Source organism: Amphiura filiformis, chromosome 6 (assembly GCF_039555335.1).
Source record: "Amphiura filiformis chromosome 6, Afil_fr2py, whole genome shotgun sequence".
Classification (NCBI taxonomy): domain Eukaryota; kingdom Metazoa; phylum Echinodermata; class Ophiuroidea; order Amphilepidida; family Amphiuridae; genus Amphiura; species Amphiura filiformis.
Genome location: NC_092633.1, coordinates 61414401 through 61428849, shown reverse-complemented (window position 1 = coordinate 61428849; position 14449 = coordinate 61414401). Strand labels below are relative to the sequence as shown.

General features: G+C 35.9%; 1 protein-coding gene across 1 annotated transcript in view; it reads right to left on the bottom strand.

Annotated features, from left to right (window-relative positions):
* Nucleotides 1-14449, bottom strand: part of LOC140155767 (ATP-binding cassette sub-family C member 4-like) — a 56151-nt gene that overhangs the window by 11836 nt on the left and 29866 nt on the right. The window contains 14 exon segments of the mRNA XM_072178730.1: nt 544-754; nt 2629-2694; nt 3407-3499; nt 3758-3901; nt 7855-7893; nt 8808-8990; nt 9742-9838; nt 10161-10203; nt 10206-10341; nt 11063-11254; nt 12114-12206; nt 12887-13081; nt 13530-13779; nt 14207-14332. Coding sequence (XP_072034831.1) covers nt 544-754; nt 2629-2694; nt 3407-3499; nt 3758-3901; nt 7855-7893; nt 8808-8990; nt 9742-9838; nt 10161-10203; nt 10206-10341; nt 11063-11254; nt 12114-12206; nt 12887-13081; nt 13530-13779; nt 14207-14332 — 1868 coding nt within the window.

Here is a 14449-nt window from a genome sequence, read left to right as displayed (position 1 = left end):
TCTTTAAAATACCCCTGTGCATAATGCTATGACAATCTGCCATATTAGATTGTCAAACAAAATAGTGTGCACCTCAGCTATTTATTCAAGCGCAAACTTGTAAGTTTACCGGGCACATTTTGATCTCCTGAGCAACACACAAACATGGCAGAGTCAGTAGTCTGTAATATAATTTGCCTGCAAGGCGACGAAAAAAAAACCCTGTTCAACATGCCCGACCGACCCAGAATTTGCTTTTTGGAGAATTTTTTAAAATAAACCATGCAAAATCAGCCGTTTTGGGGCCAACTTTATTCATTTTAGCAGAAAATATTTAGAAAATATGTTTGCAAAACGTCTTTTTTTCCCAGATTTGTCAGATTTTGGTGAAATTTTAGGGTAATTTTAGCCTCCAGAAAAAGAAAAAGAAACGCCTGACAGACCGACTCTACTTGAAAGGTCCGTCCACCAATAGAACAGGGTTTTTTTGTCACCTATAGATTTGTACAAATAGACCTGATGCATACAAAAGCTATGAGGATATTATAACAGTAAAACACATACCAACAGGGTTTGAATCAAAGAATTGCATAGGAGCACGGATGATGGAGTTGAACATTTGATTATGTAGATTCTTGGAAGCATTCACCATGATGAAATACAGCAAGAATGTCCTGCCAAAACTGAATATGACGATACCCAACACTAAGCAACTGTAGATCCATGCATACCAAACTGAGTTGACCTCATCTGGAGACGTGGTTGGCAAGTCAGTCTGGGAGAGAACATATTAACATATTATATGTCAGTCTGAAATATCATCAACACCTCGGCTAGATTGGAAATGATATGAAAAAATTGATGTTATATATTCTGCATTGTTATAACTTGATGAATGACAATAACAGAATGTATATACAGAAAGCTACAGAAATGATTCATTACAAGTCCAAAAATAAACAATTTAATTGGTAATCATTCCCTCCATTCTACTAATATATTTGATGTGAGTTGTACTTTTGTTTCTCATCGACTTTGGTAGTGACATGTGCGTATTTTGCTTGTCACAGTATTGAATCGTACAAATTATTCTAATTGATAAAGAACATATATACACTCATACAAGGGCGGTAAATGCACTTACGTCAGTACCTAACCCAAGGGAAAATGAACTGAAGCCTGATTCACTCATTGATATCATGATGATAGAAACACAATATCTAGAAGATAAACTTTGTATGGCTTATTTGAGGTTATGCAAGAATGTACTTCATCGTTATTTTATCGTTAGTATATAGCATGTTCTATAATAATATTCATCCCCTTTATAAAAGCAGATATAGGTTCTACACAGAGACGGTATCTGACACTTACCATAATGCATTACTGATTGGCTATTCAGTGCAACATGGGTCGATAATGATAAAAATACTTCAATCTAAACAGAGCTCCTACAGATTTTGCAATTGGGATATTTCTTGTCACTATCGACCCATGTTGCACTGAACAGCAAATACTACAGGGAAGAAATGCATTGTGGGAAGTGTAAGATATCTTCTGGGTTCTACACAAAGAGATTAGATGAGTATGGATAGAATAACAACATGCATAATGCTATGTTAAAGCCACCTTGTTGGATTGTCATGCATAGGGGACCAAAATGGAGTACTTATCATACTTATAAGTAAATTCCAAAAATCCCCTGGCGTCTTTCAGCTTGGGTGGACATTACCAAGGTTCCCATATATAGCATGACACATTACACATAGAACACAAACAAGCATGCACATTAAATTGGCTAGGCACATGGTCAAATTACCCGCAAGGACTCTATTTTGCCATCCATGTGAGCCACATAAACTGACAGCATACATATTCTTATTCAAATCTCTTTGGTTCTACAATAACTTGCTATCTAAGCCACAATGATACAGTAATTGTCCCAAACAAGTTAATATAGTACTAGTCTATGCTCATATAAATATGTAGAATTTCAGACATAATAGCTTCCCAATGCAATGCAAACCAATAGTATACATGTAGTTCAGCTGTAAAAAGGTGCATTTCAATATCTGCTGTATGTATTCTGCCCAGCTCTGATATAGCTGCATGCCCTGCATGATAGCGGATGCCCTGCATGATAGTGCATACCTTGTATGCCACGACCAATAAGTTTCATGACAGGCAATCATACATACATCAACTGATAGATATGCATCTTTGTGTCACTGAGACCTCAATATTAAGCGTCTTTCCCAAAAGGTAAGAGTAAATAAGCAGCACTTAAATACAAAAATAGTTTAGCAGGTCCATTTCTCAAATACTAGCAAATGAAGCAAAATAAATCATTTGTTAGCGCCTTATTCCTGTATGAGTCTTCAAAACCATCATAACCTTAAATCATATTTGTAAATCTAACTCTTGCACTGAGCACTTATGATGAATTGTACGCTGAAGTGGATTTAAGTCCCTAAAAAGTACAACTATTTAGACTCATCTAGCTTAATTGCATCACATATGTGCCCAGTACCTTATTCTCTACTTCCAAGATATTATTACCAATGTACCTCATTATCTACAGCGTGTGTGGCAGGGTAACCAGTTGTAGGTAAAGCGCAAAAAGGTTAGGTGGAGGAGATGATATCATACCTCTTTATATCGCTGAAGCTCATCTGGCTGGTATATATTAACTGTTATGAGGTCAGAACTGGTGTACTGGCAAAACATATTTATATACAATAAAACGTTTTAGCCATTATTTACTACAACACTGTTTTTCTGCTTTTTTGAGATTATCACTTATATATATGAATCAAATATTTCATATAATGTCAACCAGTACTTATTGATTTATTTGCAGAATCACCAAGTAACAGATATGTTGTGTAATTTGTAGTTGCTGCAATTTGAAAAAGATAAAGTCATGCTGGAGTAATGCTTACAGGCCAAAATGTCCATCTCTTTTTCCTTGGATTTTTCCCCTGAATTAACTTTGTCACTCCTCCCTCATGACAAGTCTGTTTTACCTTTCCAGCACTATATTATGCCGTTCCCCATTTCTAATCTTGGGTGGAGAAAGACAATAGAGATGAAGAGACTTGTCTAAGGGGACAACACGATAGCACCACCGCCGAGCCCCCAACACAATAGCACCACCGCCAGGCCCCCAACACGATAGCACCACCGCCGGGCCCCCAACACGATAGCACCACCGCCGGGCTCCCAACACGATAGCACCACCGCCGGGCCCACACCTCTTTTCTGATGACAAATTTGCAGTCAAGTTCAAAATGTCTTCTGTCATGAATAAGGATTTACAATTTTATTACATATTATCCTGCCTAATCCTTCTTTAAACTTCCTATTCAAGCTTTATCTGGTCTAAAAATATTATAGATTTCAATTTACTACTAATTAGTGAACTTACTGTGAATGTACTGTTTCCATCGCCACTTCTCAAGGCATTTTCTTCTGCATACGTCCATTCTGCAAGCCACCAATCTGCTACATTAATGACTCCCTATAACAGTAAGAATCAATCAACCAATCACCGATTATTGACAACTGCACTCCATTAACTCATCACGTCTTTAATCCAACTCACTTACACATTCACTTTCTTTCACTCATCCACTCACTCATCCCTAGTACTTGGTTTGAATGAAGTTAGTTTGTTTTCCTGAATGAGCAAAATGAAATGATACATGCTACAAAATAAAATATATAACAAACATTTCAAACATTATGACTACTATGATATTAACTCAAAACCTATTACCTGTGCAGTCAAATTGATGACCATAAAGAACATGAAGAAGAGCATGCTACACCCAGCTAAGAAGAATCTCATATAGACCTTCACCCCTATGCTGCCTACTGCTTTTTCTTCACCTGATAACTGCCCCAAGTCTTCATCCTCTTTCTGAAATTAATAACCAAGTTTGATATGACTATCATTAACCATTCTTTAGAAACAATGCTCATACCTCATTTCACCTCATTTCACCTTTGGAAATGACCTCATTGATTTTACGTAATTGCAACACAAGTGTGCTAACAAGCTGCCTTTGTGCACACATGTATAATATACTCTATGCACATTTAGGTAAGTAAGCGCGGGATTCGGTATACGTATACGTCACTACACCAAACTCAAAGTGCAACATTGTGGGTATAGAAAATGCCATAAGCAAATTCACTAATTATATCCCAATGAGCAATACAGCCTTTCTTAAGGTTAATAACATGATATATCTGTGAATGGATCAAAGGCCGATTACATGATGTATCATTCTGTCAGTCGGCATCACATCACTTGCGATGGATCGCTTCATTCATTGGTTGTTTTTGCCAGGATTCAGCTGTTCTATCTCGCTCCCTCAGACATGAAGGATACACTTACCATTACACTCTCAATGGGGAAATCACAAAACATGCCATAACATAGATACCTCTTGGTGAAACAATTCAAAGAGTTTGATTTCTTATCAGGGGAATAAAATCACAATAATTACAAAAGAAAAGGCAAATTGGTATTTTCCACGCTGTCCTCTGGCATGGCAATGGCCTGAGCGCCCTCCTTCTTACTTGCCATCTATCTTTTGCGCATTTGAGCATTGTAGCTCATGCAGCTATTTGTTCTATTTTAATGCTCTTTCATTCTTTTCATTTTTATATTGCATAACTTTCTATATTCCATTTGGGTGTACAGTGACCTTATGGGTTTAGGCAGGGTAGGTATAGTCTTAAAGACACCCATAGGGTAAAGTATTTACACCCACAATGTCACTTTGTAAACATTTGCTCATACAACCACAACGTATACGTACAAACAAAAATACCCCCACAATGTAGCTCTTGTCGGTATGTGTGACTGTGCGGAGGGGTACATGCGCACAAGTATTTTGATTATGTGGGTTCATGTGAGGGGCATAGGTGTGTGAGCATGGGTGATTTGAGTGTAGTCTACTGTGTATAATTGTGTATCAATGGATATGGTTGGTAGCATACCGCAGAATCATGGCATGTTGCCTATGGGGATAGACACTAAGTCAGGTACCATGTGAGCAAACAAAAAAGCAAATAGCGGGAGCATACACAAAAGAAACTTTGCGCGTCAGATGAGCGATGTTGCCAGGTCTGAACACTGTACCGGCGTCAGCTGAATTCGAGTACGCTCAGAGGGCACAGGCACTGAAAATTCCAATCTGTGTGTTTATTAATCTAAGGTTGGTAGGGTATAGGCATGCATAATTGGTGGGGTCATGTAAAGGTTTCACTAATAATGATGGTAATCCTCAGGTTTGATATTTGTTTATCATGTCAATATGCTTGTTCTATATATATGAGCACACTGCCAGGTACATGTGTGCCGCTGATTTAAAAGCGTGTGTGAATAAATAAATAAATGTTTAATGATTTGATATGATTTTGTTATAGTTCAAATGACTTGCCATTTTGGTTTTTATAGAAATGTATTGTGGTGGGTAAAAACAAAAGATGCAAGTACATTGATTATTGTCATTTGAACTACAGCAAAATTATATCTAGTCTTAACCTCATTCATAAACATCATAAAATATATATTTTAATTTCTTTTTAAAAAGCTTAAAATCCAAAATTTAATTGCAAAATAATTAGTGGCCCTTAAAGTCCTTGCTTACCTGCAATGAAATCAAACCAGTCATTACTTGATAGCTATATATATACACAAGTGATGAACCCATGCATTGACATGAATGCATATAACACCAGCATCTACTGATCATTTGATCGTGAATATTAAAACTTGTATAAATAAGCAGTCGCTACCAGCATAGCATTTTTTAACAAGTAGCTAATATACTGATCATAAATCATGCTTCAAATCGCTACCAGCTGAACTCAAGAGAAGTCAATTGCAAGTAGCTCCCCAAGACTAGATTAATGTTAGTATTTGTGCAAACCCTACCAGCATCTGATCAACAGCGATTTGATCAATACAACTACTTGTATGATACTGGTATAAAAGGAAGATTACAGAGTATAGGAATCCATCAGGCAGCCATCACCGGGTTATGGGGATTCAATGAGTAAAGAGTAAGAAGGGTCACAACCACTTAATTTGTCAATCTATGACAGGGTTAACAAAAAGACTGACTTATATTGGAAGATTAAAGTGTTTTTTTGAAGTCTTGTCATTATGCCGAATAATTATATCACACATTCTGATCCAATCAGTCCAATGGAGGGCATTTTTAAAAATCAACATCAATTTGCCTAGTTACCAAGTGTACTATCATTGAAATCTTTACAACCATAACATATGTGGTTGAAGGCTATGAGCTTTTATAATGCAAAATTCTTATGCATTTTATTGTTTTTTTACTCCCTATGTTTGCTTTTGTCTGTATTTTTTTCACATTTGGTGCCTTAGAAAATATATAGTTTGATCAGCTCATAATCGGCACAGATTATAACATCACAGATTAATACAACATATTTTATTTCGAGATATCTCGCCAGAAGCATCTTGAATTTATTAATTAAAGCCCTATACTTTGTCTGGACCAGACAGGTCAACTGTATCACTCTTTAACATGGTTCTACTTTTTGGTGTAGTAGTAAAAGCCTAACAATTCCCACTGATTACAAGCTGATCAATCTATAGTCAGGTCCCTGTCAGTGCCCAAACAAAAACAAATGTATGCATATTCCTGCTTTGATTTTCCAATTAAATTCTATCACACATAAAACTAAGATCTGCACATATTCAAATACTTGCAACACAAAGCTACACTCACAATCCTAGAGATTCTAAAGTCAACTGACATCAACTTCTAAAGCCAAAGGGGAAACAATTCAAATGGTAATTTTTGCTTGACAAAACCAGTTTTTACTTACATATATTTCGTTCATCTCATCGGAGGACTTGATTAGATCTTAACATCTGATCTACTTTCCCGGGAAACGTGACTTCCAATTGTGTATAGTCTCTTTTCCAGTCTTCAAAAGTAGATCAGATACTCAGATCTATTGAAGTCCTCCAATGAGATGGATGAAATATTAGCAAGTAAAAACTTTCTGGTTTTGTCAAGCAAAAATTACCATTTGTGACACGATCAAGGGGAATGAGTCGGATGTCGCTAATATTGATTTTGAGATATTGGCAAAGAAAGTGTTAAAATTCTTTTGTTTTATATTGTTTTCAGCAATAGAAAAAGTGACATAACTTTGCAAAGAAAAGTTGTACCAACATGGGGTTTTCAGTTTCTGAAAGCTCTAAATGTCCTCTTTAGAAACGTATGTAAAACTCATCTTCGACCAGGGTCGACATGTGACTCATTCCCCTTGATCATGTCACATTTGATTAGAAGTACAAACCTGATGAATCTATTCACTGAAGGGAAAACAATTGTCTTAGATGACTGCATGCATAGCTTTAAAAAAATTGTGTGCATTTTGTCTTAAGCTTCTTGTTTTGTATTTATCTCTTTTTAATGCCATGTAAAAAGTGGGCCATAAATTCAATGACCAATAAACCCAAACCAACAAAAATAACACTACCACAAAACAATGTGTATTGCATATCTTTTGTTTGCATGTAACTTAAGCAATTTTATTACCATTTTTTGGAGGATACCTTTTTTGACTGTGTAAATATTGAAGAAATTATCACATTTACATAAAGCAATCAGAGACATTTAGCAGTTGTGGGAATTATTATAAGAGACATCAGGATCTAGCTCTACAAAGGTTTAAGTAGCTACTAGAGTGTTAATAATACCACATAACCCACAAGAAGTCACCTGTATAGTACTACACATGAATAATAATAAACACACAAGCATCAAAGACAAACAAGCATACATTATTGTTGCCATAACAACAACCTACCTCCATGTTAGACTCAATTTCCAACAATCGGTGCGTTTCCTGTTTACAATGTTAGCATCATTGTTACATTCAACAAGATATTGAAATATGGTTAGATGAATAGTTATTGACAAAATGACATCAAAAGTTGTTATATAAGACAAGTAGAAAATATTATTACTGTGCTGTGAAAAATCTTCAAAACAAATCACCTAAAGAAATTCTACACTTGTTAAAATAGTCAGGAAGTATTACAAAGTATTACAAAAAATGAAGCAAGGATTTGTGCAGAAGTTCATTAGTTGAAAATTATATGACATCAAAGTTTAAAGAAACAACCCCAACAATTCCATGGTGTGAATATTACTGGAAATTGGAACTCAATAATGTACGTGTGTTGAGACATTGCTGCGTTCCAATGCATGAGACTTGTAGGGTGGAGTGCATTGGACGCATTAACAGTCAGCATATTTTTCTAACGGCTTTTCTGATTGGCTATGTGGTACTAAGAGTGTATGAATGAACATAAAATGTGCTATCACAAATTTGACGGTGGGAAATAAGAAAATTGTAACATCTAATTCTTACAATTTTATAACAGGACTGAAATTTGGCTCTTGGCTGCTGGAAAATGAAGAGTTGTAAATGTGTCGGGCAATTAGTAATACAGCTGGCATGTGTCTAAGTTGGAAACATGGGCTATGTAATTGAACTTTACAATGTGGATGTACCAACACACCCTTTAAAAGTTGCTCTTAAAAACCCAACTCTTACTCTTCTTTTTAAATAAGACAACAAAAAAACATGTAAATAAATGTGCATGTAGGTGGTACATGTACATGTGATGTACATGTGACCTTATAGAAGTATGCTGAAAGAATGCACACAGGTAAATGATATAAACTTCATGTCACATATAAAAGTTTCATATCTAATTGTCACTAGTATCAAACAAATGTATATTTCCACCATACCTCTGATATGGCTGAAGCAATTGACATCACTGAGCAAGCATCACTGACAGTTCTCTTTCTTGGCACCGGGAAATCAGCATCATTTTCATCATCTTTCTCTTCTTTTTTTTTTTTTTTTTAGAGCAGTGCAAAATCAATGCCAGACTCTTCAAGCTCCTCGTAAGTACCAATTACACCTTTACCCTAGAATGAAGAACAAGTTAACACATAAATAAAACAGACAACAGTTTCAATACACTATGTGACACGATCTGGTCCCTGGGGGCCAAAGGCAGCAAATTTGAAACTGAGATAAAGGTAAAAATATGGAGTCAAAAAACAATAAAATACATAAGAAAATACACATCGAAAAACTTCATAACTTTAGAACCAAGTATGTTAGATCTTGCTTTGGTGTTTTATATAATGTAATAATTGCAGTAACTCAATTTTCAAAAATGCCTCCTTTGGCCCCATGGACCAGATCGTGTCACATATGAAACTTTGAGGCAAGTACAACATACTTGTCGCCATTAAGAATGAAAACAAAACCTCTTATTATGCCAAAACATTGTTCATAATTTGCCTATTATCATAAGTCTACATGAGTCTCATAAGTCTGTTTCGTTTTTTTGCTTCTCTTTTTTAACTGGTTTTGTTTTATTTTCGGGCAAATTGCAAAGTCTATTTTTACACAATTGTTTTTCTTTCCACTAGTGCTAGTTACATAAATACGATAGTTATACCTATTTGCAAATTTCCGCACTGCCTGAGTTGGTGCAGTTTATGACGTGAACATGAAGTCAGGTTCTGATTGGCTAATTGAATCACATCATCATCTCATCATTCATTAATCAATCTCATAGAGCATCACATGACACAGGTGTGATGACCTAGTTCTTTTTACATAATCGGTCGGCCAGTGCAAAAGGTCTTTGGAGAAAAAGTGTCTTACCTTTTTCAGAATGAGAATTTTGTCAGCATCATGTAGATACTGCAGCTGATGTGTAACTAATATACGAGGTTTGTTGGCCAGCAGACCAGATATGCAACTGAAAATAATTTCATAAAATAGTACAAGTTATATGTAGAACAGTAAGTTGATTTGCAACATGACAGATCCAGCCTGCATATAATAGCATCATAGTTGGTCAAACGTGACAAGCATCATCATTTGAAATCTTTGAATCCTTATATTTATTTTATTTCATAACCAACACAGACTAAAGAGCATTTCTTTTCAATTTTCGAGTATGCACTCATTTATAAACATTTTTGGATCATCTGATAAGAAAATACGCACTTTTTATCTATAGTTAATTAGGGACTCATTAAAGCAATGTGTGATTTACTCCCAAGTTACCAAGTACTCACTCTTCAAATAGCTGCCTTCCTACAGTTGTATCCACTGCACTTAAGGGTCATCTAATAGAAATACATCAGCATTGTTATACACAGCTCTAGCAAGGCTCACCCTTGCCCTTTGACCTCCACTCAAGGTCACTCCTCTTTCTCCAACTAATGTCATATCACCCGCTGGCAACTGTTCACGATCCTGGAGAAAAACGAGAGATTACACATTATTTAAAAAAACTTGGGCTTGAATTTGTATTCATACATTTCAAGAATTCTAATTATGTAAATGATAAAACTTTGAGATATTTTTAAATCATTTGAAGTGTGTAATAACCTGAAACATGTTTCATATTATTTAAATAAACCTCCCCTGCCCCTATTAAATATGACGGATTATTGAGATATTAAGGTACTTAAAATATGTGGCCTTTCACTCGGTTTGATACCAACATAAGTTTGATGAGCATATACTCAAGCTTTAATATTTCTAGATTTGTACCAAAATGTGATTGCTTTGATCTTCACTTTGAAGATTGGTATTGACTACTAGCGTAGTCGCAGCTTTTATTGAAACTTCAAGCTAGTAAAGATCCAAGGCCTTCCTAACCTAGTATGATTGATTCGGCATTTGGCACAAATCTATTTAAAGGTTCAAAAAGTTGAAAATTTCAACATCTTATAGTGAAGCTATGAACTGATAGTACAGCATCTAAAATGAATGGTACAAAAGTTAAACAGAACAAGACAAAAAGTAAAGCAAGTCAAACTAAAGAGACACAGCCATAGCAAGTGGGCAGCAATGACAGCCCCAATTTTCTGAGTAACTTGTTATGCTTTTCATTTTAACACTTTAATTTAGCCACAACAAAATATCTTTCAAACTTCATACCACCCTGTAAAGCCGATTCTGAAACACATACCTTTTTTAATGCACAGTTTTTGATGACTCTTTCATATCTACTCTTATTATAGGGCTCGCCAAATAGGATGTTATTTCTGAGAGTTCCTGAGAACACCCATGGTTGTTGTGCTGTGTAGCCAATTTTGCCTTCTACAGACACTGTACCTGTCTGATTTGGCATCTCACCAAGTAGAGCCATCAGCAATGACGACTGAAATAAAGGAAAGCAAGTAAAATATTATAAGTAATTTTAGACAGGGAGTTTGCTTCTGGAATGGGCAAAATTAATACCTTTGACAGATGCTACATTATAATTGTAGGTGTTGAGGAAGGCTACTTACCTTTTTCGTCACCCAGATTTGCAAAACAAGGCCATGTCAAGACATATTTAAACTCTATGAACAACCAATGGGCTGTAGAAGTCTGGTAAATGTTTTAAAGGTCTAATTAGGGCAGGCAATTTTATTCAAATGACAGGCAAACCTCAATTTCTAGCTAAGACCCTGTGTGCATGTGAGCTATTGTTCCATAAAGAGAGACAGATCTTGATGGAAAAAGGAATAGTATGCTCTGAATACTAGGTGGGAAGCTTAAGAAGTGGTAAGGCTATGCATAGTAAGACCTACAACATAAAGTATACTATACCACTCTCCACCTTGATGTGGCAGTGAACTGAGACGAATATACCTAAGTGTGCATTTCATTTAACGTAGCTATAAATCACTATGTTTCAGTGGGGTAGTCAGTTGTCTGTCCATCTATAAACTTGTCCATCTAAACTTACAGAGTGTCCATATAGAAGTACAAAGTAAATAGACCTCGGAACTTGGAGGTATGAGAATAATTTATTCGGTGAAATGCGTGTGTAAATGCTTCCAAAGCGCGCCAACTGCTGCGCGATTTGTACTTGCTGCGTGCACTACGCTCTTTACCCATCGACCCCCAATGCCACAGATTTGCTTTGTACTTTTATGTGGACAGACTGTAGTGAATGATTCCATAACACAATTGAATGTTTCTGCTTACAATAATACCAAGTAGAGTTCCCTCCATTCTGTATCAATACTCACCTTTCCACACCCCACAGGGCCAATAACAGCTAGTAACTCCCCTGGCCCCACACTGAAGCTAAGATCTTCTAATGCTAGCATGGCATCCTCACCCTGATGGAATACAACAAGGACATCAAAACGTAATATTATATGATGGAAACTAAGGAATCCAAATTGAATAAATATATGGACCCAAAGGTAATAAGCCTCTATTTAGAGATTTATTTTTTGGGCTATCATGCTCATTAGTATTTAAATCATATCTCACATTTGCAATTGCTAACTATACGAGCATACTGTATATATTTTGTATGTTGGTAATGTGTGCTTTTTATCTCTGTGAATTCTTTTTTAAATTTTCTTATTGATAAGTATATAAATGAATGAAAGCAAACAAAATGGTCAATACAGAATGAGTACCATCCTCCCAGCCTTGTTATACAGCATGATTGCTGCACAAGGATGTGCGGCTCCATACACACTCCTCAGACAAATCCGATTTACACACTAACAACACCACTGATCAATTCAGGTAATTTCATGGGCCTAATCAACAACTTAGTTTTATTTATATATTTATTCATCTTAAAAGAATAACCAAATGTTAAAGAATAACAGTAAAGGTCTTATTTACAACTTCTGTTGTGCGCCCCTTTAGACTAGAACAACTCAGCCTTTTACCATTTTGTTCAATACTAATATTGCTCTTGTTATTTGAAACAATGGATGCATGACAGAGGCTAAAACCAACACCTTTATTCTCTTAATCCAATACCTAGATCTGTACTCACCATTTCCCAAGACCCTGTTAAATTTGTCACATTTATTCCCACATCTGATTTAGATTGTGTTTCTGACAGCTCCATGTTTTCCTGGCTCTCTTCGCCATCTTTATTGTGCAGCATGATACTATTCATGTGCAGGTCACCATTGCTAGGAGACTTTCTATCTGTCTTTGGTGATAATTCTTCTAGTTCTAAGAATGCCTAAAATTTAAAAGAAAAAGATAAACAAAAGGTTACCTATGTCTTTCTGCACTTGATATCAGGGATCTGCATAAAAACTCTTTTTCTTCTTCTTCCTCCTCCTCATCATTATCATCATCACCATCATCAATCATCATCATTAAATAGCTAAATAGCTAAACAAAAAGTAAACAAAAGTATATCTTTCTACTTTTGATGGAGATATCAGGCATCTACATAAAACACTATTTTCTTCTTCTTCCTCCTCCTCCTTGTCGTCATCATCATCATCACCATCGTCATCACCATTATCAATCATCATCACTATATAGCTAAACATAAGGTTACCTTTCTGCTTTTGATGTCATCTACACCAAACACTCTTTTATTTCTTCGTCCTCCTCCTCATCATCATCATCACCATCACCATCACCATCATCAATCACTAAATAGCTTTCAACCGACTCACCTGAATTCTCTTTATTGAGATCCTAGACTCCATGCCATTCATCACAGCAAATGGTACAAACAATACCAACGTCAACCGTATCACATTATACAAAGGGATTGCCAGATACACTTTTGATGGTAGTAGAGCATTGCCAGTTAAAGAGTAAGTCACAAAAGTGACAAAAGCAATCAAATTTGTTGCTGAGAAAAAGAAAGCAAGATTAAAGGCTCGCAAATATGAGGCACTCATTACTTTCTTCACTTCATTTCTGGAAGATAAAAATACCAAAAAAATGGTTGGTTAAATACATTATCACCAATTACCTGTTCTATGGTTTCATTGTTCAAGTCCCCGCACAGGATTACAACCACATATATGTTATGTTACTCTCATTAATCTAAGCTTTCTTCTCGTGTTTGTTTTGTTATGTTTAGATCAAAATAGAAAAAGCCTATTGATGGTCAAATAAACACACAAATGAAAAAACGAACACACAACATTTCCCTATTTATAGCAAAATACATATATTGTAGTGGAAAGATAAAAAAAAATACATATATTGTACAGCCACCCCAACACACACCCCTACTTATATCACAGCTCATTTTATAGTTCCCTTTCCAAACTTCTGTGTGCCTTCTCATAATTGCATGTATCATTGGTTAGGGTGATGATATACAATACCTAATACTAACCTCCTAGCTATCCTCACAAGTTCTGCAAACGGTTTCTCCCATGTGTAGATTTTCACTACTCGCATCCCGGAGATGATTTCATTCATTATTCTGACTCGTTCATCTGTTAGCAATGCCGTCTTGGACCTATAAAAACAAGTCCCATGATTTATAGTGTCCTATGCACAGGCAGAAACTCGCAAACCCCAACACACTTTTATACAGGAATTCGCTGACCACCGTGGCCTAAGACACACCATAAAA